Source organism: Motacilla alba, chromosome 3 (assembly GCF_015832195.1).
Source record: "Motacilla alba alba isolate MOTALB_02 chromosome 3, Motacilla_alba_V1.0_pri, whole genome shotgun sequence".
NCBI lineage: Eukaryota > Metazoa > Chordata > Aves > Passeriformes > Motacillidae > Motacilla > Motacilla alba.
Window position 1 is genome coordinate 34,309,022 of NC_052018.1, and position 26,904 is coordinate 34,335,925.

A 26,904-nucleotide genomic window follows, 5' to 3' on the forward strand; every position below is an offset into this window, starting at 1 on the left:
ACATGAATGACCTTCAAGAAGAATCAATTTTCCAGATTCTTTCTTCCAATTCTTTTTCTGATTTTTTAATCCAATTTAACCATCAAGGATAAATATATGTGAACAAAGTATACACTGGAGTCATATCTCCCTGGAGGCATCATTTTGGATTATTGAAGTATAATTACTACAGCACATTGGTCTGCTCTAAGACTTCTAAAATACTGTTTAAAACATCTTCCTTAGGGCAAGGCCACTAAAAAAATATGCTGTTGAACCATAATTGTCTGCATTATGAAAAAATATTTAGCATGTCCCAAAGTTCCGTGAATGAAAAATAGCATAAATTAGTAGAAATGTAGAAAGATGATTATGAAGAACATGTGAGAAATGTTCCAAAGCTGAGGATCACAGCATGACCTTAAGATTTGAAAGAAATAACCTGAAGTTCTTCAAAATTTTACCAGCATTATAAGATAAACACTAAGAACTACCAAAGATCAACACCAGGCACTTAACATTTCTGCATGAAAACCTTTAATAAAACTGTACTGAGTTAGTGGAAAAAATAAAAATGAAAAATTGTTTGCCTCTAACTTCTAAAACAATCATTCTCCTAGACTTCCCACACTAAACCCCTCGCTGCTTGACACACACCATAAGCAGATATTTTTTATTCACTTTAAACATCTGCCACATTATTTCACTCACTTTGTATCCTGAAGCATTTTATACAAAATTCTATTGTACTGCATATACAACTAAAAGAAGCTCTCAAAAGGGATTTTGATCCCCAAAACCTTAAATTGCCTTACTAAAGCGAAATTAAATGAGCATGGTTGCTTGCATGTGCAAGGGTTACTTTTATAATGTGACTGATCCTCCCTACCCTTACTGATTTAAAAGAATTAACTGCACCTTAGCTTGCTTTTTAAAACAGGGCTTGTAATCTTCAAATCTAAGAGACCTTTCCAAAAACCTAATTTTTTCACATTACACATTTTTATGCACAGTCATAGATACATGTCCACTGTGCATTACACAAAGTCCAACTATAGGAAAAAAATGTTTTGCACTTTTCCCTATCTTCTATCTCTGGCTGATCTTCTTTTCCCAACTATAAAACACAAATAAAGCCTGTTTAAAAGACAGAAATACTGAAAAACAGAAGGAAAGAAAAGCACAGACCTTGAACACCAGGAGTAAAATTAAATTCGTTTACTGCTAGAAGCATGAAGAATTAATGAAATAGAAATAGAGAATTTTTCCCTTATGAGGAACATTTATTCAGCGTTAATTAAATTCTTTTATTCAAAATCTATACTTACCCAAGTGTAAAAATATTATATCATATCAATAACTGCAGAGTGTAAGCAAGTACTACATTATAAGCATCTTTTCCGCATCTAGTGGAGTGAGGCCTTTAAATCATTTATACTGATTGAAGTCTTCAAATAAAGGACAAAAAAAAACCAACAGAGAACCCTCTGCATGAACCAGCAGCCACAGCTATTAATTCGCTTGTCTAACAAATAGCTATCGGAGATTAGCTTCAAGCATTTGCTTGCAAAGTTCACACGCAATAGTGTTAATGAGGAACTTTCAGAGTCTGCAATAATTATTTCTCTACAATATATCCAGCTGGCTGGTTTATTCATTTGCAGGCCAGTTCTGCACCACTGAAGCCAAAGAGAGTTTTGATATGAACTTCAAAAGGTTCAGGTCCTTGCCTACAATGTTGAACTATCACCACAAACGCTTCAGGTGAATTTATGAAATACCACACAAACTAATTAAAGCAAAGCTGCCACCACTAAAGGACCACCACTAGAATTTTTAAGGTTACAAGATGAGAAAAATGCTCCTAAGTCTTCAGGTGGACACCCCAAATGATTGCCTAACTTTAAAAAACACTCAGTATTTGTTCATTTGAATGAGAACTCTAGGCAATCCAAAGTCCTGGCAATTTTTTATTGTAATGGTGAAAACTGGACTGACAAGCCACTTCTGCATAAACAGAGTAGCATGGGAGATTAAGATAATATCTTTACATTGAATTCTTTTTTTTTGTGACTTGCATCTTCTTCAAGATGACTACCTTGTTGTAAAAAAAATAGTATAGGGTTGTTTTGAGAATCATATTGGAATCACATTGAATATTTAATCATATTAAATATGCCATATTTAATCAGGCATTCAGTTGCTCTGTAAATTATCAGAATGTAGGCTGGGAAAGAAGTATAATCCAACAGTGACACTACAATTTAGTAAGTATTAGTACTTTAACCAGTATCAGTATTGTTGTAAAAGAGTCCCTCTTGACTTCTTCATTGTTTTGTATTAGGAATGCATGCTCTGCCTTTGCAGGATAGGCTTACATAAAATGATTAGCTACCAAGTGTCACCAGGGTTTTCTCCAGCCTCTGAGCTGCACTTAAAAAATACGTAAACACTGTCTCACTTCTGACAGCTCATTTTAACTAAATTACAGGAGCACAATCATTTCCAGGTGGAATCAGAGCTCTGCTTCATCTAAATCTAGTGTTGTGGATACAACCTTGTTGAATGCTAGAGTCCTCAGAAGATGATCTAATTACCAGGCAAATGGGAGAATGGACTCTCCCCAAACTCCCCACACAGGAGTGGCCTAAAAAATGTAGAATAAGCTCAGACACGTGAAAGCATACAGAACAGCATACAGTAAGATTTGCAGACATTATTTAGACACATTATACATCCTAGCTTAAAATAGGAAAAGCAGTCACTTAATGGAATATATCCTTAGGACAATTATGCAGAATAGACACTTCTGATTAATTTGACTAGTCTTTAGCTACTGCTCCACAAAAATACAGCTGAAAATGCATTTCCTTTCTGTGCAAGCAGAGAAGGCAAACTGAAATATGAAGGTTTCTGTGTGTTCGGTGGACCTTTTTTTTTTAAGAAATACAGTTGATTCTATTTTGCTACAAAGAAGGATATAAAGCCCTGTTGTTCTCCCCTCCCACACCTGAAAAGAGGAAAATACAATTAGGTAACTGTAAGGATTAAAAGTTAGTGCCTAAACAGGGAAAAGGTGCAAGAATTACAGAGCTATCTGCTCATAAAAGCATTGGAAAGAAAGCAAATTTGTATTAATAAATATGAGAAAGTAACATGGGAACTCATCAATGCATAAAACTCAAAGTGGCTAACAAATTGGGAAATAAGACAGTCCTAGAATTTAACTTCTGTAAATCTAGCAAATGATAAATGAAATAGACTTTGTATGAAAATATGAAATAAAAAGTCAGCAGCAAGCTCTCTGATGAGTTAAGAAAGAAATGTTATCTCATCACCCCCCATTACACAACAATAGCCTTTTTTTAATTTGGTGAGACATATGAAAATAGAAAATATGTCTAAAACTGGAGCATCAACAGCAAGAAAACCTTTTATTTAAAGCTGCATTATGCAGTTATTGATAAGAAGCAGAACAAGGGTCAGCAGTACCAGTCACAGGAAGTGAGAACATCTGAACAGTAAAATGTTCAGTCATTTTCAGGATAATATTTAGAAATGCCAGGCATTCTGGAAGAAGTTGGAAGTGGACTGAGTAGCCAAAATAGTCAATAACATCTTCACTTGTACAAATTTTCATGCAAGATTCTTTTCCATGCAAGGTGCTTAATACCTTTTTTTCTTCTATTTTCCGTATAAAACTCAAGCTCACTAAAAGTAACAGAAGAAATATAGCTCCCTGATTTGGTTTCATTTATCTACAGTGCCATAGCTCACAAAAATAATAGAGACTGGGAACTGGTTTTTTAAAATAGTCTCTTTCTCTATATACCATGCTTTTATAGTTTACATTAGCTACACAGGAATATTTTTTTCTTTCTTTCCGTAAGGCAGAATCACTTCCTATTTTATTTGTCAAGCTTCTGGGAGACAGATGAAGAAACTTTAACCAAAATGCCTGGCAAAAGTCCAAACAGCAATCACATTCTGCCCACCCAACACTCCCTGTGATCTCACTCTGCTACGGCATCTTCAGATTTCTGCAAGTTTTTCTACATATTGCTAAATGGTTGCCACGTTTCACCTCAAGGCATGACAGCTTTCTACTGGATGCTAAACAGTCACCTTATTTCAGTAGATTGTGTTAATGATTATACACCCTTTTGCCCTTCTCTTTCTTCCCACAGGAATATTCAAAATCTTATTTTAGGAGTTCTATAAAATGCATTGGCTGAGATACCTCCACACACTCCCATGTGTAAACCAGCTTCCTTTATATCAAAAGCAGTGGAGCTATTACAAAGAAATAGTCACCCAATTGATCTTTTCTACAGATCAAAGCAGGAAACAACTTAGAGAAGGAAATAGTCTTGTCCTTTTTTGGCCAGTCACAGTTGTGTTGGTGTATGTCAATGAGAACATCACCGGCCTAGTAAAAGGTCTATCTCACCTCTTACACTTCCCTAAAGTTTTTCCCTACCCCTGGACAGACATTGCTCTATCCTGTTCCCCCATGCCATGTTTCTGCCCATTCTAGCTTTCCTAAAATCCAAACAGAGTTTTCTTCTTTAAGAAGCAGAAGCTTTCAAGCAGTACCATTTGTCATCAGCCACCACCCCCGGAACAGACCTATGATTCAAGCACAAAGATTTAGAGCACACGACTCTCTACTGACATTGCAACAGAATGATGGACTTCTGCTTCTGAGGGAAGGCAAATTGTATGTTTCTCACTGGAGGCATTACTGACTTCTTCACCAAAAGATTCATTCCAGACTCATTTTCAACTGACAATAAAAAGAGAACTTAACAGCCCTCTTCCTTTTTGTCCACCATGTACTTTATCATAGTCAAGTCATTGATTCAATTATTATGCTCTGAGTTTACAGCCTTCTGTTTATTTGTCCATTTGTCTCCTTGAAGACATTATTACTGTTTCCAACTCTTCAACGTGTAACACTCCTGAGCTGCTCTAAATGCCTTGGCAAGCTGACCTGTATGTTAATAAAATGCTATAACTTATTGATAACCTCCCTCAGGATTCCTCAAAATCTTGTAATTCATGATAACATCATATCTACTCCAGCCTATAGCTGAAATCTAAGAGAGTTGTATCCATTCGTTTTTAAAGCACTTTTAAACCTACTAAGAACCATCCTTATAAATACATCTGTTATTCTGCAGAGCTTTCTGGACTCCTCAAGTAGCTTCAAATCTTCCATCCAGACTCTTAATGGAAATGAACAGTGTTATAGCTTTCCATAACAGCACACATTCACAAAACACACAGCATAACAACATGAACTTCTAAGGAAAATCTCCATTATAGAATCATTGTTATCCAACGGCTCACTATTATTTTTAAAGCAAAAGAGCTTGTTGTAGCTGATAATGTGATTTCTGTGCATTTTTAGCTACAATATTGACACTTGCACCTCACATAAATCAAGCTATTAACTGCAATCTGGGTAGAGCTAATATTATCTCAGAGATGCCAAGGTTTTGCTGGTGTGGTTCTTATACAAACCACACGGAACATGTATTGCAGTATTTGGTTGTGCACAGGTCTAAATATATCTTTTCAGCAGAGCTTGCTTCTCAGTCACAAACAGCCTCAATTAATAAACAGGAATGGATGTTCTAGTAGTATATCAGACTTCCCATAAGACTGCTTTATGTATATATTCAGGTACATAAAACAACTTTATTTGTCTTTTCCATCGTGTGGTGCCTATTGATAAAGACAAACTCTCAGTTTCTACTTAATTGTGCATTACCTACACAACTACTTGATCATTAGGACATAACAACTACACCTTTGGATTTCAGACTTACTTGGAAAAATCAGAAAGTTCACAATAGGTGAAAACTGGAAAAATTAGTTCTGTCTTCACCCCTTTCAAGCAGTTCATTCACAGGCTATACCAGACCATCTAAACAGGATCCCTGCAATTAATTGTACATTCACATCTAAATGGTGAATGACTATATAGGTTTTGCATAGCAAGGTTTTGGTAGCAGGAGGCTGCAGGGGTGGCTTCTGTGAGAAGCTGCCAGAACTTCCCCATGTCTGACACAGCCAATGCCAGCTGGCTCCAGGATGGACCCACAGCTGGTCAAGGCTGAGCCCATCAGTGGTGGTGGCTGTGCCTCTGGGATAACAGCCTTAAGAAGGGGGAAAAAAACTCTGTTCAACAATCTGGGAGAGAGGAGCGAGCCTATGTGGGAGGGACAGCTCTGCAGACAACAAGGTCAGTGAAGAAGGAGGAGAGGAGGTGTTCCAGGTTCTGGAGCAGAGTTTCCCCTGCAGCCTGTGGAGGAACCTGTGCCAGAGCAGGTGGATGCTTGAAGGAGGCAGTGACCCTGTGGGAAGTGTGCACTGGAGCAAGCTCCTGGATGGACTTGTGGATAGAGGAGCCCACACTGGAGCAGGTTTGCTGGCAGGGCTTGTCACCTCATGGAAGGGATCCACATTGGAGCAGGGGAAATGTGTGAGAGTCCTCTGTCTAAGAAGGAAGGAGCAGCAGAGACCATGTGTGATGAACTCACCATGGCCCCCATTCTCCCCACCCTTGCACTGCTAGGAGGAGCTGTCAAATAATTGAGACTATAGTTCAACCTGAAAAGGGAGGATTTGGGGGTAAATATTTTCAAGATTTTGTTTTACTTCTCATTATCCTACTCTGATTTGATTGTTAGCAAATTCAATTAATTTCCCCAAGTAAAATCTGTTTTGCCCATGACAATAGCTGGTGAGTGATTTCCTCCTTTCATTGACCCAGGAGCTGCTCATTGCAGTTTCCCTCCCCTGTCCAGCTAAGGAGGGGAGTGATAAAGCAGCTTTGGTGGGCAACCAGGGTCAAACCCCCCACGATGGCATCTTTTCTAAGAAAGCTGCTTTGAATTGTATTACTACATGCTTATGCAACAGGTGGTTTTTGCTATACTCTAGGCGAAGGGAATTGCAGAAATTAATTGTTCTTTCAGATGATCTTCCCTCTCAAGCAGCAGGAGACCATAATTCCAGAGCAGGCACTTGCCTGCATGCTACATGTTCACTGCTTCTTACTTGGAGCTCATGGGGTTTTTTTTGTAATTTAATCTACTTCTGTTTATGATAAGTGCAGGTTCCCTCTCTCTTATTTCCTCTTCACTGGAGAACTGCCTTGGAAGAAAAGAACCGTTTACCCTTTCCAAGAAACTGATGACAAATTTTGAATCTCGGTTTAGGGCCACTGCTGTCAAGGTTCTGATTTTCCACCGAGCACTGAAACAATCACAAAATCTTTTACTTCCACAAGTAAGCTGGGTTTGCATTTTTCCTATTTATAGCTTCAGTCTAGGTTTGCACATGATTGATTTCATTCTGTTTCAGGCCAATATAAATGGGCAGCTCCTTCCCATTAGAGGAAATGTAGCCATGCCACATATTAGATAAGGGAAATAATACCTTCCCATTAGCATGTCCAAAGCAGCTACAGATATCACAAAACCATAGCCTAGAAATGTGAGCCTGTGCTGCAGATATGGATGAGTCATATAGGGACACATAAGGACATATGGACATTGTTCAATAAGGTCCTGCATACACAGAACTGAACAGTTCTCAGGCAGGAGACATTATGCTTTAATAAAGTGTATGCAGAATAGTATGATACATTTTTGGTACAGTTTCAACAAGAACATAAAAATACTAATTATAGTTCAGCAAAAGAATTGTTCCCTTTGAGACTGAGGTTAACAACAAAAGAAAGGGATAGTCTCAACACATACACCTGAATGCTACAGAGATACTTTTAAAAGATAACTTACAGAGAACACCAAGTAAGATAATCTGAGGGACATAATATGGAACAATTAAGCAGCAGACAAAATAATAATCTCTTAATTGAACACAGAAATCTTTATAATTCTGCAAAGGAGTATTCAGATTTGTCATTGAAACACTATTGTTCTTGGCAGCATTTATTCACAATTTTATATTTTAATTTGTTCATACAGTTTCATAGTTTTTTCCTAATTATTCTGCAGTGTTTGAATAGATTTATTATGGCTCTTATTAAATGCAAAAACCGTGAAAAAACTCCAAATATATACATGATAGGATCTTTTATTTAAAAGCCGCTGAAATATTTGTATGCATGTTTCACAAAACTACGTCTGCTTTCAAATATAAGGTTTGGGTACTTCTTTCCCATTTAAAAGAAATCATTTGAAATTAAACTTAAAAACTTACACAAAATAATCACAAATAGAAAAAAAATCCATTCTCTGTCATCCTGGAAACCTATCTGAGTTAGTCAAAACTACAAAAAACATAAGGTAGGCATTTTTATAGTAACCAGCAAAAAACAAAACATCATTATTTTGGGTATAATCTGAGTAGCCAAAAGAGGCTGGCAATAAATACTCTGGGTTTGTCCACTGTAGTTTGCATTATGTATAACAGGTCCACTAAGGAAAACAAACATGACTGTATTTAAACAGATTACAATGTATTTGCAGTGTTTGCTTCATAATATTGTCAATGTTAATGCAGAAGTTTCAGAGACATAGGCAGTTGCAAGCTTGAGAGAAATATTTTTTAAAAATTTGTACTGTGTCTAGGAACTCATCATTTGTCTGTGAAATACTACAGAATATACATATTCAGACCTCTAATTAATTTTGTGGGAGATCTTCACTAAGCAAGTAATAGCCTGTGATTTTAAAAAAATGTTTAAAGGGATAAAAAGCCATTTTACTGCATAAATTCACTTATTTACTTTTCTTTTCTGGCATAGTTTAATAAAAGACACAATATTTTGAAAGCCATTTCTTTACTCCTAATATTTTCTTTTATTGTATTTTTGTCCTGTCTTTGCTGCTGTTTGACAGTGCTCCAAAGGAGTGGAATCCAGCTTAAAAGAATATGTGCATTTCCTCTAGCTCCAAATGCTCTCAACAAATGGAAAAGCTAAACAGATTTTCGTAAATTTTACTCAGCTGTTGGCTTCAAAAAGGAATGTCAAAAGACACAGATGCATCTGTTATCTTTAGCTAACTTCTTGCAATAAATGATTTTGAAATTGCTTTTCATATATATAGTGACACATAAAACCATTAATATTAAAAAACACCAAATATGGTGGTTTTTAGTGGTGGTATGGACACTTCAGTTTGGACCAAGGATAGACCTGAGAGACAGCAGTCATTTTATATTTTGTTTTCCATGACCCTTTCGATACTCATACACTATAGCTACTAAACTATAATGAATACTGTATTTATTCATTCTTACATTTTCTGAGCAACTGATATTCCGTATTTCTAAACCATCTTGCCTTTAGCAAGTTTCCTGCACTGTATTAAGAGACTAAATGACAGAGAATTGACAGGCTGTTCTATGAGAAACCTTGGGTTTTCCTTCTTTTTTGAAAGCAAAATAACTGCAAATGAGGTTTTTTTTTTCCTTCAGAGACACCACTAGGGATTCTTACTGCAACGGTAGAATAAACCGTTTTGTTTTTTCTTAAACAGTGGCTTCACTTCTCTTAACCAAAGCAGACAGTCTGCTGAAAGCTACCAGGGACACTGGATGCAGCTCCAAAAACTATCAAGAGCTATTTGAAACAAAATTTTGAAACAGCTCAGCAGTTCTTAATCACAATCTTCCCTCAATTTCATGCAACTGTAAAAGTAAAAATAAAACCATGATCTGTTTAACTCTGAAAACTGTTGTTTACAGTCTATGGCCTTATGAATAGTGCCTTGATAGGGCAAGTAAAACGTCTGGTTTCCCACAACAACAGCAGTGTGACAAAATGTGCTCAACAGCCCCATATATCATCATAAGAATTCAATATCCAGGACATTTTCTGTTCACTGTGCTTGAATTCAGAGAAAGACGAGATAAGGTTAGAAAAACACAGCAGAGATTACTTGTCACTTTAAAGCATCTCCCTGTGTTAACTGTTCTGTGCTGTAGGCTCTGAAATACCAACACAGCCTCTGAGACTGTGCTGAGAAGCAGCAGCCGAGCAGCACTGTGATAAAGTACATGATAACTCAAGTGGGTGCCAGCTACAAGTGTTCGTAAGTTTTAAGAATAATACACAAAGTAAAGCCCAACAATTTCTAAAGCAAAGGACTGACAGCTCAGGTGGGTGGACAGCCATACAGATTGAGCGTGTAATAAGGTAACACAGTTTCCGTGCAGTGTAATGGAGCTGAAGAGAAAGCAGCAAAACAATGCTCAGAGCAAAAGCAAACGAAAAACATTAATCTTTTCTAGTAGCAAACTCCTCTCTCCCTTCTTACAGCTTTTCTCATTGCTCCAGGGTAAGTATCAAGCGCCTCAGTCAATCCTATTACCTTGATCTGAGACATCCTCAGTATGGGTGAGGGATTACAAGCCTGGGAAGGTACAAGTCAGGGCTGAAAAACCATGTTCTCCAGTAAACCTGAGAGCTGCCATCAACCAGCAAGAAACAGTCTATATCCACTTTGGTCCTTCAGAGTTTACAGGCTCAGGCTTCCTAAGATTTAACTCTCTATAGTCCACCAAAAAAATGTCACTGCAATTGTTGAGATGAAATGAGAGATGAGCCAAAGACAACCTATTGCCTAGGCTCACCAGCCTGGGAAACATATAAGCTGGCTGTAGTGAGCACCTTAAACTCAGCAGAGCTATGCAGCACAGTCTGCTGCTGCTCTTCTCTTCCAGGCTCCTCTAGCAACATAAATCACACTGAAAGATCTTTACGGGGTCAAAACAGAATTGAAAAGTGATTTCAAATATTATGTTACTAAGCAGTAGCACACCAATGGAAAATAAAATGTAATTTATGTCTCAGCACTGATACAGAGTCTGCTAAGCTAGTCCCAGAGAGTACTTCCAGAGCACAAGGCAGAACAGAGTTTATTACAGATTATTAGCAACTAAGCAGATTTCCTTTGTGTGCTTTTTACAGCCTAAGCATCACCCAATGTAGATGCATACCAACTAAAATTTTGGCTTGTTAACACTGCAGTACTGTAATATAATTGGGAGAGAGGGTAAATACATTCTCAAAACACATGGGTGTCAATGAGATAATTTTTGGTCAATTTTTTGATCATTTTTTATTTTAATTTTTGATCTTTTTTAAAATTTTTGATCATTTTTTATTATAAAAAATGGATTTTTAAAAGCGCCTGTAACAGGGTATCAGGAGTTAAATTGTAACTTTTAGATCATCACATTAGAGCTGCCTGCTAGAAACATTTCCAAATACTGTATGAAAACATAAAGAAAAGCACCAGTAGAAAGCAGTGGTCCATTTAAATCCTCACCACATGTCCAACTGTGGAAACACATATAAACAAAAGAAGAAAATTCTGGCACTTTCTGGGGTTGTTTTTCCCTTCTAATTCCTCCAGCATTCAGTTGCAAGACCCTGGCCCCTGCTGAATGGGACAGCCACCGTTCCACTGTGTAGATAACAGGGAATTCTGCAATTATTTCCAGTTCAAATACAAGTGTCATTGTAATACAGAATTAAAATGTTTTAAATTTTTCTAGACAACTGTCAGATTAAGGTCTACCACAAAGTAAAGCACATTTTGCCATTTTGTCATTTTGCCATTATTCCATTAAGATACATGAAATATCAGTTTTCAATTAGTGCCCTTTTATTATTCCCTTTTTGGCTCACAATCTTCACTATATTGGATGCAGCATGGTCTTATGCCCAGGCAACAGCACAATTTAGTATCATTATTCAAGCTCTCTTCAGATCTTGCCAGCTTTTTCCAAGAAAAATACAGAAAAACTAGGATCTGTAATTCTAGTATTCGCTGAACTTGAAGATGCAAGCCAGAAAAAAAATCCCCAAAATTATAAGGCTGGCAGACCATTATAAAGCATCAGGTAAAAGCCTGGGCAAACTTTGTTTCTGCTTCATGGATTCACTAACTAAGATCCAAACAAGGTTGAAAAAGATAAAAATAAATAAAACAATATTTTACTGGACAGCATTTGCCCTCTAGGACAAACACTTGGTGATATTGACTGTCTGCCAAGGAGAGTGACAGTTGGAGTCACAGAATTTTATCAAAAAAGCCACTTTTCTTTCCTCCCACTTGGAAAAATGTAACTTTATCTTAGCAGAGCAGGTTTCTCAACTTGGGCTTTTCAAAAACTGCAAAGTGTGTTGCTGTGAAAGACAGGACATTGTCACATAGCCAACTTTGGCACACAGGCAGGAAAACCATGATCTGTGCAGGCCAGTGCTCAGTAAATGAGCTTAGCACAGTACTGTTTGCTTTCATCTGTTCCACAGAAATCTGGGGTTGAAAGACCATGGTCAGAGGGTCTCCAGGGGATGCATGGAGATGTCCCACCCCAAGGCTGACGTAACCCTATGCTTCCAGGACCTGCAGCATGTGCCTCTAGAGCAATGGTTTCTTTATAGACGTAGCCTCACAAAGCTAAGGCTACCCAGGAGCAATTGAGCAGAATTGTCCTGAGTCAGCCAAGGAAAAGAAAAGAAGTCTGATGTTTTGTGTACTCTGAGGTAAGAACACCAGCTGACAGACATCTATCACTTCCTACCTCTACCCCATACACAAATCAAAGGGGATCCCAAATACACAACATGGGACTGAGTATGCACAGAAACAATACAGGACATACAGTCTCAGCATACAGGAAGAGACTCCTATTTAACCTGTCATGGGTAAAGCAGGGATGCCTTTACCACAGATTACTGCTAATGTAAGAGACAAGGAATACATCCTCTTGGATGAGACAACCAAAATGTTCACTTCTTAATAGGAAACATGGACTACTTAACTGCATGGATTACTACTGCTGTGCTGCTGGCCAATCCTTGAAATTTATAATTATTGCAATCTATTGGCATCCAGGAGATTCTTCAATTTTATGGCTTCTGAATGTACAACCCAGTAATAATTCTGACCTCGGGTATTAAAATAGCATTGAAGCAATCAGTGGCTGCTGCTGTACCCAAGTGATCACCATGTATAGACTCCCTGTTTCCAAGCACACAAGATGCAAAGTGAGAAAAAATGCAGGTACCTATTTCCTAAAACAGAAGTTTTCAGCAGCTGTACATCTCTCAGAGTGTAACTCTCCTAAAGTCAATGACTTGATTTTGTTTAACAACCTTTTTTTTTGTTTCAAAATCTACAAAAAGACTACTTTTCAGTCAACATAACTCAGGAACACTAATTAGAGGTGCCTTAAGTACAAACAGGAAATACAGATGAATAGAGGCTACCTGATTTCACATTACAAACTGTTAAGGACATTTAGTCCCACTAAGATGATGATTCTTTCACAGCTGCCAGAACAAACACAGACTCAGTACACTTCCTGCTCAACAGCTGGTTACTTTAGATTTGCATCAATACTCAACCTACAGACTATGTAACTACAGGAGCATCTTAAAAAGGCTGAATTGTTATGTCATATCATCATGAATTCAATTGTCTCTATTGCATTTGTAAAAATCATACTCTCTGACCACATTAAAAAATAAATAAAATCACAATTTAACATGCCTGCAACAATGTTTCTTTTGGAAAAATTCCATGATTGCTGAGAACTTCCAAAGTAACACACAGAAGAATGTTTTCACCACTAGAAATCTTTATTTTGTTGCTCAGGATTTTATTTTTTAAGCCCAGAAGATTTTTTATAATGATTCTAGCTACTGTAGCCTAAGTTTGATGAAATTTCTTTAAATTTCATCACTTTAAACTGTAATGAACTGTTTAAAATACAATGGCATTTTCCACCTTGGTCTACATTTTAATATAAGAGAGTCATGAAAATACAGAAGACAAACCCTCTGAAAGGGTTTATGGCCCCCAGGTATCTCTCTTTTTCCAAAAGCAACACCTTTATACTGAAACAGAAGCTGTTCCTTACCTGAAAAGAATTCATGCATCGAAGTGAAGGTGGCAGAGATGTGGTACTCAGACCCAGTATCAACAATAATTCCAAACATGTTTCTGATGGAAACTTTAAAGGATGAACTCCCATATCATCTTCCCATGCATCAGCAAGCCTATAGGGTTAAAAAAGCTTCTTCATTTTCTTAAAATATATCTAAACCGTAAGTTTCAATTAAGTATTAAAATGTGTCATATCACTGTGAAAAAAAATTCCCTTCATGTTTTCTCTGCAAAAGTCAAAGATCAGTGAGTTTCACCAGAAAAACATGGTGTATTTAGATAAAGTGCCTTACCCATACCACCAATATCTGTCAAAAATATACATAATATGAAAGGAAAACTTAGCATATTTTAGAAAAATTCACTCATGTTTCTAATTCAATGTTTCATTACTTCTGAACAAAATTTCATCTGTCACTTGTAATTTCCCATTATATAATGATTTTGCACATAGAGTATTCTTTGCAGTACATAATGCCTCTACTTTTTATTTTGTTTCTAGAAAGAAAGATTCCATTCAATTCTGAAAAGACAGGAGGTCAGGCGTGATTTTCAAAACTGATGCTCACTATGCTCACTGGGAACTTACTAACAGTCTGTAGCAAGCAAAAATCTATCCCAGTTCACCTTATACAGATTTTTTTATTAGGATGTATTAAAAGAGTTAAGATTTCTAGAGTTACTCATAAAAAAAAAAACAAACCAAAAAAAAAACCCACTTCAGAAGCATATTCCTGTAAACTGTTCCCACTATCACATGCTAGAGAACAAGATTAGTTCAACAAGATTTACTCAAAACATAAGGTCATCCTGCTTCCTATAGTGCAAGCTTATTTCTTCCATAATACACAAACTGACAGACTGATCAGTGATCCAGTTACTTTAATAACTTTGGGTAGGTAATATCAGATGCTCCTGGGTAAGATGAATGCCATTTATTCTCAGCAGACCTGAGTGCATTGCTTTGGAAGACAATACTTGCTACCCTTCCCTGTCAAAGACTTCAAAATTTCAATAAACAATGTTAGCATCAGCTTTCACTTTTAAATTCCTCCAGCTCTTCTGACTGAACATAACAGCTTATTTTAATGTACTTTCTAGAAAGAGCTGCATTTTTTAGACACTTGGGGCCCCAGCATTCAGCATGGTGAAAACTGAGCAAATACTCTTCACAATATCCATGTCATCCTGGATGATTCTCATTCTCCCAGGCCTCCCAAACCCAATGATTCACTGTAACGTCTTGCATCTTACACATAGGTTTGCATATACACTTTTTATACACAGCACCTTCTTAGTTCTTCTAGAAGATGTCCTACTTAGCATAATTTACACATCTTTCTTCAAAGAGTGGGTGTACTTTCACTTTCCTACCTCCATTTGTCTGAAATTGCCCACTTGAATTTCAACTCTTTGCTTTTGTCTTTTCTAATATTTACATTTTTTTCTCTTTCCTAGTTTATCTATGTGTATATAAGAATCTAACTCTGTTTTGATACATAGAAGCAAGACCTATAATGCACAGAATGTCAGAGGGGCTTTCATCTCCCTAAAAAAAAATGCTTTCTCCCTTTTTCTTTTTGTTCCTACAATAAAAGAAAAAGAGAATCATATCACATCTAGATTACCAAATATATAATTTCTTTTCTCAAACCTCACCAGAATGAGTCATCTTAACAAAGGAAGATCTAAGTTTTACATGGTAAGGAGAAGGAGGAAGGCACCCCCTGGCTCTTCTAATGGCAGTGCCATTATTAAGATTAAGATTTCCAACATATCTGAGACCGTACCAAAGGGTAGAGGCCAAAACCTCCCACACATTAACAGGCTTTATAATATGTACTGTCTCATTGGACATTTATATTGTGACACATGGATCTGGAAAAGTTGTTAAAGCTACTACAAAAAATCCCAACTGACCACTAGGACAAGAAGGTGAGATGTTTAGAAGAGACTCTGGAGTATTCTTGTTATTGGAAGGTACAAACCTCCAGTTAAGTCACAAATACTATGTCAGTGTTGAATGGAAACAAGATTCTTTTATAAGACTACAGACTACACAAGTGGCCAAGCCCAGAAAAGGCAGCCCCGACTGGTTCAGAGCTCCAGGTTGGATGGGGCTCTGAGCAACCTGGTCTACTGGAAGGTGTCCCCACCCACAGTAGGAGGATAGCAACTAGATGATCCTTAAGGTCCCTTCCAACCCAAACCATTCTGTGATTCTATAAATATTCCAGGAGGAACACTTAAAGCTAGATGATGAGCCCTAAGTAATCAGTAACCAAGAAGTTTTGTTAACTGTAATCCAGAATGGAGTTTTACATTTCCTTATCCCTTGATAATTTCATTTCCCCACATAATTAGAAACTTACCTTTATATGCTCCTTACTCATTCTTTTCTCTACATTTTCTACAATCTGGTGATGCAAGAAAATTTAGGTGAAGCTAGCAAAACTGGGGCTCTCTTTTTCAGAAATCAGCAAGACTAAACAAAGCACTGTGCAGGCACCTTCAAACAAAGCTAGAGAGTTTGGAGACTGGAGGTGGTATGCTAAGGTTCTGGGTCTTGGGAAGGTGTTTCCACAGATCAACACCCTTTCTTCAAAGAAACTTTTCAGAACTCCAAGCAATATTCAAAACATCACAACTTACATCACTACCCTGATTCTATTCTTGTGTTTTGATACAAGGATTTTTTGGAGATGCCTCCTCATTTCAAAGTCCAACTACTACAGCCCTGACACCAAACTGGGGATTTTTCTTTTGTGGCTGTTGGCTTATCTGAGGGAAAGAAGGTTTGCATAAAGACATTTAGCCTAATTATATTGGAATTCTTGTTTATTAATTGCTCAATTATTAGTATTTCCTGAAATCATTCCAGTGTATTCCCTTATTACAAACAAAACATCCCAGCATTTACTGCTCCAGGAATATACGTTAGGAATTAGTCCTTGTGACTTGTCCTTTCACAGCCTTTAACACAAATGGTTGTGGGAAGTCACTGCTTTATTAGATAATTCTCCTTTGTTCTTCTTTATCCCTGTTGCTGTTAGAAGCACTTTTCCATAATCTTTATTGCAGGGAAAGAGATAAGCGTCTACGCATAAAACAAAAGCAAAACAAACCACAAAGAATCCACTGTTTTTCACCTTAGTTTCATGGTCTTTCTGTATAAGGGGAGTTGTCTCACTTCCAGTACAGGAGAGGAGACTGTTTGCTTGGTTTACTGGAAGAGGTAGATGGGCTGATAATGCTCCTCAGGAGAGTGAGCATCCACAGAGGACAGCTCAGCCGATCACTCAGCACAATTCCCAGACATCACAGCACAGCTTCTACGCTGCCTGAAGGGAATAAGGGGGAGATAAGACTTGAGGAAAGTGAGGTTGACAACAGAAATAATGCTGTACTTCCTTTCAGCAAATATTCAACTTTTCTACACCACAAAGAAATCCTGAGATTCTGGACTTCACAATCTAACACAAGAAAATACGATTCTCAGTATCAAACAAAATTCATACATTCTAAACAAATTCCCTATGTCATTGTGGAGAGGAACACTGCATCTACTTTGGACTAATTTTGTAACAAGTAAAATCTCACCACTACCTATTGGCCTTGCCAGTATTTGAGGGAAATGTGACTCAGCTTTAGAAAACAGGCTTTAAAAGAGTAAGATGTAGTAAAACATACTCAGGAAAATGGTACAAACTCAGACCATACTCTGAGTTAAGAAAAGGGCATGCCAGAGTGAATTTTTTTTCACAGGATGTTAAATCCACCTCTGTAAATCACCATTATCATCCAGTTTTATCTGTCAGTGATCTCACCAACAGGAAAACACAAATAATTCTAAGCATTTTGTCTGCCACTCCATTCTTTCCATTTTCTCTCTCTTTTCTTTATCCCACTCTTCACCAAAACCTGTATTAATCCTTTCAGCTTATTTCAATCAAATTTTCTTAAGAAAGATCTCAAATAAATTAGGTTTGGGGAAGTTTCACGTTTTTCTGATTTTCAAGAGAGTACTGAGAAGACCATGACAGCACATTAGTAGGTCCACAGAGAAAAGCTGCTAATAGCACACAGCAACATATATACCAGCTAATCAAGTGGTGTTTACCAGGGAGAATTTGAGGATGAATTTATTAATATGGTATTTCTATCTAGCAAAAACAAGTACTATAAGCAAAGTAAACATGTTCTTCAGAGCCCACCATACTCCCTAATGAGTGAAACAAACTGAGAGACTTGGTGCTTTTACTTAAGTGCACTCTATATTGTGGGTTCAGGACAACTGGAAAAAAAAATCTTAAATTTTGAGCAGGAAGAAGAGTTGGTGATAATGGAATTGATTCCTAGTAAGAACAGTCAGAGGTTCCCCAGTGTTAATCAAACTTGAGATGCAGCCTCTGCAGGCCAGAGTGAAACATCAAACTCAGAACTTGTTCTGTTCAATCTAAGAAATATCCATTAGTCTCACCTATGAAAACACAATGAACAGAATAAGACTGAAAGATATAAACTGAACATTCACATAACTTCCATTCTGAAAAGGACAGAACCACATACGATGAATGCTAATAAAACTTTCATATATTTCCAGCACACAATTCAGAACTGAACAGAAGTAGTACAAAAATGAAGAAGTAAAACGCAACTCAAGGAGGGTGATATTTGGCTAGATGCCGATTTGAAACAACAATGTGCTATGTGCTAAACTGTCAGAACAGAGCACTCCAAACAAGTAAGAAATAAAGATGACAAACTGACATTATCCTCCCCCTTGTCCTTTTCAACGCTTTCTCTAAGGAACTGGTCATTTGAAGGAGAAATTTATATTTTTTAATATGATTCTCACATTCCTATAACCAGTCAAAGAAATACAGCTAGGAAAGTAAAGTCCCCATAGTCACAAGCATAAAGTGTTTCTAAAAATGAAGGGGTATTTTCAAAATTGTTTAGTTGATAATAATGTGAAATCCAGGAAAATTGTGATTTCTTTAAAAAATAAAAATAAATCAACAAATGCTCTCTGAAATTCAAGCAATTAATTCTGAAAGCAGAGGGGAGTAAAACTTGAAAACAACTACTCATATAAGATTAAAGACAGTTACATCTCTGTGATCAAATAATTAATCACAGTGGTTTTAGAAAATGTTTTACATTTGAATCACCATGCATCAGGGAATGGTATTTGTCCACTGTTCACTGTGGAATTGATCCCAATGAATTGTCTATATAAGTTAGAATAACATTTCAAAACTGTGTTCTTAAAAGCAAGTTTTAAAACACCAAAATAATGAAATACATTTATTTCATAATTTCTTTATATAAGAACTAGTAAACTAACACAGTCATCCATCAGGTCATGGAACCCACCCACAACATCCTAAGTCTTCATGGACAAATGCAATGTACATGGCACATCAGGGAAGAAAAAGAAAACTTAGTATTTCAAACCTGAGAAAAACTGATGAAGATTCTCACAAGATTTTGAAAAACTGGACCAGACTTCTGACTAGATTGCATTTATTTCAAAAGAAGCCTCTTCCATCAGTGCTTAAGACATTAATCAATAATAATCCTTCATTGTACATGAGATTCACTTTTAAATGCAACTGAGCTGTCTCAGCAACCGACAAAGTCTGTTTTTGAAGAGGAACAGATAAGTCCTTTTTTCCTTTCCAGAACATCCCCATCATCACCTCTGATTTAGCAGGCTACTTCTATAAATACACTAAGCGAGGGTAGTCTACACAGGTCAAAACCGGAAAATGCAGAAGCTCTTACTCAGTGTAGCTGAGGCAGTGTACTAACTAGATTTTATTAATTATGATCTAGGTAAATGTGCTCTGCATTTAGGGCTTCAAATGCTGTGAAACTCTTGAAGGAGATGTTAACTGTAGCTTCAGTGCTTTGATGAATCAAGTCTGTGCTGAAGAATCCCATATAAAAGCTGACAGAAGCTCAGCCCTGAATCTCAGAGCTCAGTGAATGTTGCTAAAGCTGCCCTTTCCACAAGCTACAGCTCTGAGAGAAATGACAGATGACTTTACTGAACCAAAGGACAAACCTGCTAAATTAAATAACTATTTGTAAAAGTGATTTAATCTAAAAACAATTCTTAATTATGGTTGATGATGTGTCTATATACTTAATGTACCAGGAGGCTAAGTTATTTATACTTTTAATTATCCCTTCAGCGATCTAAAAACAACATAAAAATCAATGGCTGCTCATTAGCTACTGAACTCTTACCAAAATTTAAATAATATGGACGACTAAGAAGTGCAGTATTTCACAGTCTACAATGAAAGTATTTCTTTCCTTTGCAAGAAAAACTTGCTTTGTAGAACCACTGCTTCCATCCTGAAACAAACATCTGTGGTCATGTTCTACCATTCATTATTTATCCCGAGCAGCTTGGAGTGTCAAGTGTGGGCTTTGAGCAAATTTTCCCTGGGACCTTTACTAGTTGCATGGTATCCCAAACCAATAGGTATTAAATCTCTCATAAAAAACAAGAACTTGAAGAACAGAAATTTAACTCACTGGTATCCCTGAAAGGAAATGAGCAAGAGAAGAGCAAAATATTTAGGGAAGTAAGAAGGCAGAGAGCATGCCTCTTTGTATTTTTTGCAATGGACTACAGTGGTCAACACAGAAGCTCCATCTTGAAGTTTGAAACGTTTTCTTTTTCAGTGTAGCACTACAGAGACAAGACTTCATTTAACTGAATTTCTGTATTTTCACATGATCTTAAATACTATCACTTGCAAAGCATTCTCATTATAAAATTACTGATATACAATTCTTACACTAAAGTGCATCATATATATAGCATGTAGTACATATACTTTAATGTAGTATACATAATTATATTAGTTATATACACAATCCTACTAACATACAATGATACATATTTCTATAAATGACTATCATAATTGCATATAGAAGGACCTGCTCACTATTAACAGTCTTCTAGCTTTTTTTCTGAGTAATGAATACTTTGATTGGAAAAAATATGCAAATCGGGAGACTAGTCAAAAAGAAGTTAGCTAGAAATCCACTGCAAAAACAATTCACCAGGTTTAATACACCCCATCCTGCAAAATGTAAGTCCTTCTTGAACTTTCAATGTGTCACCATTTGAAAAGGGCAAGTTATTTAATACTAATAAGAAAAGCTTATAATGAAAATTCAGATTTAATCTCACCAGAGTACCAGTGTCATAATATTTTTCAGATGGGCTGACATAAGAGGTATCAACTGGTCTTGTAGTATTTCAAAGCACCTTTCAATTAAAATTATGCTATTTGCTCTGATAGATGCTTTTATGCTTTAAAATCCGTACTCCACATGTACTTCTCATTTCTAACTCAAATATATAGCATAGATTAAATAACTCATGCTAAAAGGTACATTAAAAGCCAGTGGATTAAATAATTTTGTTTGCATTAAACAACTACATATGAATCTCAATGACATTAATTTTATTAATGCATTTGAAATTATTTTATAACTTCTTGACATGCTTTGATCACTGTAAGCTATTTAAGGGAAGTCAGAAAGAGAAGTAAAGCTGCCTATTTCAAACTGTAAAGCAAAGCCCAAATTACTTCACGCTTACCAACATTTTTAGTAGACTCAACTGCCCTACATTAACTTAAATGTAACTACATTGGTTTGGGGATATTTATTAGGAAATGCTATTTGCAGAACAAAGCCTCTGAATAGTCCATAGAATTAATTTTTTTTTTCCTCAAAGGGAAAAGGGCAAAAGCAGAAAACCAAACAACTGTGCTAATGTACTGATCCAAGACAGACAAGGTTCTTTACAAGCGAATTATTCCTCAGAAGCACAGAAAGCTATCTAAACATACTGCAACTTCTTGCATGGCAATAAATCTTGATATTTCAATTCTGTCCAGGAGTAACTTTGCCTTGTAGTATGTAATTTCAAAGTAATGCTCAACATACTTCTCCAGACTAAATATTCTTGGGTGTTCACCAACTTCTTTTCTACATTGCCTTCCCTCCTCCATCTGGCTGCTATGCAATTTCAAAAGCATTAATTTTAAGCTGCAAACTCTTATCACCCATAAAATATTTTCATTCCATTGCAAAACAGCACCAACTGTACAGTCTCTGTGGAAGACAAAACACAATTTCAGCTGCGAGAATCACTGAAATAAAGCTTAAACATCACAGAAGGATTAGCAGGTGTTAATCTATTCTGAAACCTGTAGTTTGAAGTTTCATAGGATCTAAAATGGATGTATGAAAACCTAAATCAAGCAACAATGTCTAAAGCAGACTTATGTTCAATGGGACACCTAGATATGTGGGACTACACACACTCGCATATGTACTAAATTTAAAATTTTCAACAGTACTCAAACTATGTACAGATGGTCTGTGAGTACAACTAAGACATATTTAGTCTTTATTTAGTTTCAGCACCAGGTAAGCAGAAATAGGCTCATCAAAGAATGAAGAGAAAAAGTGATTTTAATTTCATGGGAACTGGTCTTGGATATAAAATCCTAAGCCTGCTGGGTATGTCCCAGAATATGCTCTACCAGCAAAACCACAGTCCACAAAGGCATAGCAGCAGAGATCTAGCCACAGAGCCAACCCATAGCAACAACTGTCTATGGATAGCGACAGTCTTTCCTCATTTATCTACACGATCAACAGCTTACTGCAGAAACTGAACCTGTAAAAGTAGAAAACTGCTGCAAATTTTCATCAGTTACAGTGAAGTTCTTTTTAGAGCATCTGACTGAGGGATACAAGCTAATGGAGAAAAAGCTCCTGCTGGGCTTGTGATGTCAAACATAGCTAGATATAACAGGAGGAAAACATGGCAGACAATTAATTCTGTAACAATATATATTTTTTAAACTACTTTTTAAAATTTCATACGTAATTTTTGCCTACCTGGGTGCAAGAGTAGAATCCACATAAATTTAATTTTCCTACAAAACCAAGAAAAGCACTGGAGTTTAGCTCTTGCTGAGCATCGCCTGAAGTCTGCTGTGACTGCTCTTTAACATCCACACTATGCAGAACTGCTGGTGCAGCTCCAAAGTACAATGCAATTGCTGACTTCTCAGCAGCAAAGCAATGTGGTCCCACTAAAAGGAGAACCAAATTACTCTCATAAAAACGGCATGGCTGATGCTTTAGAATAAGCTTCTTCACCTTCATGGTTGTGTTAATGCTTTAGGACGCTTTTTTTTTTCATGTCTTATTGCATCCCAGGTAGAAAGAATAAAGTAACTTCTCTGAAAACAATAAAGATCAGAGTCCTGCAGCCAGATCACTGCTGATAATTCACCATAGTGGAGGATGGCAATAGCAAAAGCAATACTATGACTTTACAATGCAGTTTTCTTGAATATGGCTATACAACTCCGAATGAAGGGATAGATTAGAATGCCTCTTAAAATACTCTTCTTCACCTTAAGCACCTCTTGATTCCTTCCTGGATACATCTTGCTCTAAATTAGAACTCGCTCACTATTTCCCTAATGTATGACAACAACTGTAGACTTCTGTGCTTGGGATGGATGCAGAGGACACAGCAGTGTGCCACTGACCTATGCTAACTGGTGCCATCTTACTTGTAAGGAATATCAAATGTTAGCAGCAACACCATTAAGCTAAAATGCCTCTCTTCCCAGTATGTATGAACGAAGTACTTGAATTCTCAGGTTACATGTCTTTTTTTGTTTTTTGGTAACCTCTCAACATGTAATGTATTTAAGGATATGTAAAGGCCACTTGCCCCAGCAAATGCATGTTCGCCTCTTCTAATAGCGCTTATTTCCTGAAGGGTACAAGTGCGTAGTAGAGCTGTAGAAAAACAAAGTACTGTGTAAAAGCTCCTTTAGGGCACCTGTTGACATCAATATAGTTACTCTAGTAAATGCAAAGTAATTCCAGACAGCTCACTCGTAAAAGGTTCATTTAATTTTAGGGAAGCCTGCTTATGGAACTAGTGATGTCTGCTGGACCAGCTGCTTTCCTCAGAAGACTCTTCTTGCAACTGTTGTTGCCAACCTATAGTTCTTTTCATCATTAACAATGTATTCCTCTAGGTGAACACTTGCTTCACAGATATTCCAGGAAAAGTATAACTCAAAAGGTTTATCTCCAAAATTGTGCAAATAAAGCAAATGTGCTTAAAAGTCAGGGCAGGAGAAGAAAGGTGGAGATATCTAGCAAGACAGACAGAAGGTATAAAATCACAGAAGCGTTTCAATTGGGATAGACCTCTAGGATAATACAGTACAGCTGTTAACCTAATACTACCAAGTCCAAGTACTGCCACAAACACTTCATTTTCCCAGAGGAAAAAAATAAAGGTATTTGCCTTGTTGTATTTTTTCCATAAACCAACCTTAAGAATGTAGAGAATCTTATCAAGGGATTCTAGAGTTAAGTGATAAATGTAGAGCACCTTCTCCTCACTGTCTGCACATTAGCCAGCATCTCCTGCATGCAGCTGAGCTTCCCACCTGAAGGCTGAGACAACAGACTGTCTCTCAGCCCTCCAGGCATCATGACACTACGTAGGACCAGAGAAAACTCAAAATATCTCTGCTGTCTCCTGGGGTCCACTTCCAAACTCTCCAAACTCCAATTTGGCTCCACCAAACTCTCACTGAGGAATGATTTTACACACTCTTTCCTCAGTCTTTCCCCTCTCAAGGTTGGAAACTCCAATCATAAAATAGGAGACTCAGGAGGAAGACATAAATGTCTTTTCCAAAAATATAGGCATGTCTAAATTTTTGAATGTCCAGATGCTATCAGTAACACTACTCTCCTGAAAGTGCCTTTACATCTCTCCATGAAACTATAATCTTTATTTAAAAATCATCAAAATGAGGTGTTCTATTAGTGAACATGAAAAATGTGGTATCAGATATCCTATTACAAATACAAGGGCCCTTCACAGAAAGTTTCCCTCTGTACAAACGCTCTGTCCAGTATCTGAGAATTACTTTTCACCATGTAAAATGTGAAAGGTTGATAAAGAGACAATCAAAAAATCCAAACCCACCATTCTAAACAGTGTCAAGGCAGATCAAATACAAGAATTAAATTTTTCTACTAGTTCAGTACAAAAGGTTTCAAAAACCTCATGAGCAGTATGCCCAGACCCACTGAGGGTCAGATGCTTAAGAAAGAGAAGACCTATGTATTTGAAATGACATTTAATTCACTTCAGTTCACTCAATCACTTCTCAGGTGAGTAAATTATTCTAAGAGCAAGGGGATAAAAAAAAAAAAAAAAGCTGAGGACTGTAGAGATAATTTAGCTTTCAAAGAGAAGTAGAAGCTTTCATAATGGAAACAGGGGAAGTGAACCAAGCTGCAGGACTTTAGCAAGGAATTTTATTAGTAGATCTATTTCAAAATAAATTAGTATACAATGTCCAAGATTTAAAAACATGTACTTACTATTCTTGATCTCTTATAATAATTCTAAGCATCACAAATGCAATGTCAAGAATTATTTTGAGTTATTTAAGCTCCTAGTTTCATCTGTGATTGACTTGCTTTCTAGTTTCATGTGTTTGAAATCCTCCTTCATTCACTGAGATATTACTGAAGTCAGTCTAAATATACCTGGTCTGCTTGCCCAAAACAGCTATCAGATGATTTCCAAATTGGTAACTCTGATTGAAATATCTACAGAGCAGCAGCAACTATGTCATGTGTGCTCAACTGCAACACTCATTATTAACAAAATCTCAAATCTCAGAGATGCTGCAGAAAAAACAAAAGAGGGCCCCACAACAGCAAACTAATTCAAGATATGGACAATAATTGTTTAGTGTTTCATCAGATTTAATGATTTACTAACTCTTCATCCTTAAAAGCAGAACTTTGTATCCAGACTAAATCATTCTACATTAAGCAAGGTGAATACAAGGACATTCCAAGACAATGTTCCCATCATTTTTATTGAAAGAAAACATCATTTTCCTATTACAACATCCTATCTGTAATAGGAGGGGTTACATATTCCTGTTGGATCTACACAGCGTAAAAATACATGCAGATGCTGCTTAAAGACCAGTACCTGTAGCTTAATTATTAATCTAGAACACCTAGGTGTCTGCATTCCATCATACAATACTCAGTGTCACTGCTTGAAAACACAGCAATACCATCCCCAGCCACATTCAGGCTTCCAATTTTTCTTCAAGGTTTTCTGGGACTGCGCAGCTCAGTTACCTATAGACTGCCTAGTATGAACTCCCAGTGAATCTAAATACTTTCACAGCAAAAACTGAAAATTAAAATAGTAGAAATTTACCCAAAGGAAGGCTGAATGGCTTAGTGTACATATTTATCAATCTATAACCCTTACAAAAGGAGAACGCCTGGTTTCTTGAGAGAGACAAAGAATGCACTGAAGTTTCTGGATAGACAGATTGCTCAGGTTTAAGCAAAGGAGTGAAAAGGTCTAGAATAACTCCCGTGCTTTGAAAGTGTGGAACCTAAAACTTTCTGCCAACCACACTGTGCCCTCCTGTAAAATACCCTTCCTAAAAATATTAGGTTCAATTTTTATAATTTAATTAATTAAATGGCCTAATGTTAAATCAGATTTTTAAATTTCCAAGCCTGAGGAAGCAGTTTAATTTATTAATTCCTCAAAGAAAACAAGAGGGAGTTGAACATAAAATATCTCATGAAATACATTCCACTTAATTTTCCTTCTAGAGTTTCCCAGAGGAAGGAAGTAGAGGGATGCTAAACTGAGGCCCCAACACTGGCATACCTGAGTAAAAATTACCATTTAGAGAAAGAACAGAGATTTGGGTGCTGAAGAGTGAGACTAAGAAATCAGATTAATTGTATAGGAGAATGAATTCTCCTGATAGGGAATGAGGTCTATCTTCCATCCTCTTATTTTTCTTCAGTATTGCAAGTAGTTTTCTTCTAACAATGCTAAAGATTT

The 26,904-nt window shown here is 36.8% G+C and overlaps 1 protein-coding gene across 3 annotated transcripts in view; it reads right to left on the bottom strand.

The window, feature by feature from the left end:
- The window catches only part of UBE3D (ubiquitin protein ligase E3D), a 78,970-nt gene that overhangs the window by 20,179 nt on the left and 31,887 nt on the right, over positions 1 to 26,904 (bottom strand). The window contains exons 9-10 of one of the 3 annotated variants that reach the window (XR_005256371.1): positions 17,069 to 17,260; positions 13,915 to 14,032 (exon numbers count right to left, since the gene is read on the bottom strand). The exons of 1 other annotated variant lie outside the window; for it this stretch is intronic. Coding sequence is in view for 1 of the 2 variants with exons in the window: in XM_038132453.1 (XP_037988381.1) it covers positions 13,894 to 14,032 (139 nt within the window). In the remaining variant the exon portion in view is untranslated. Of the gene's footprint in view, positions 1 to 13,893; positions 14,033 to 17,068; positions 17,261 to 26,904 lie in introns of those variants that run through there. One more of the 3 variants, XM_038132453.1, reaches the window with a different exon arrangement.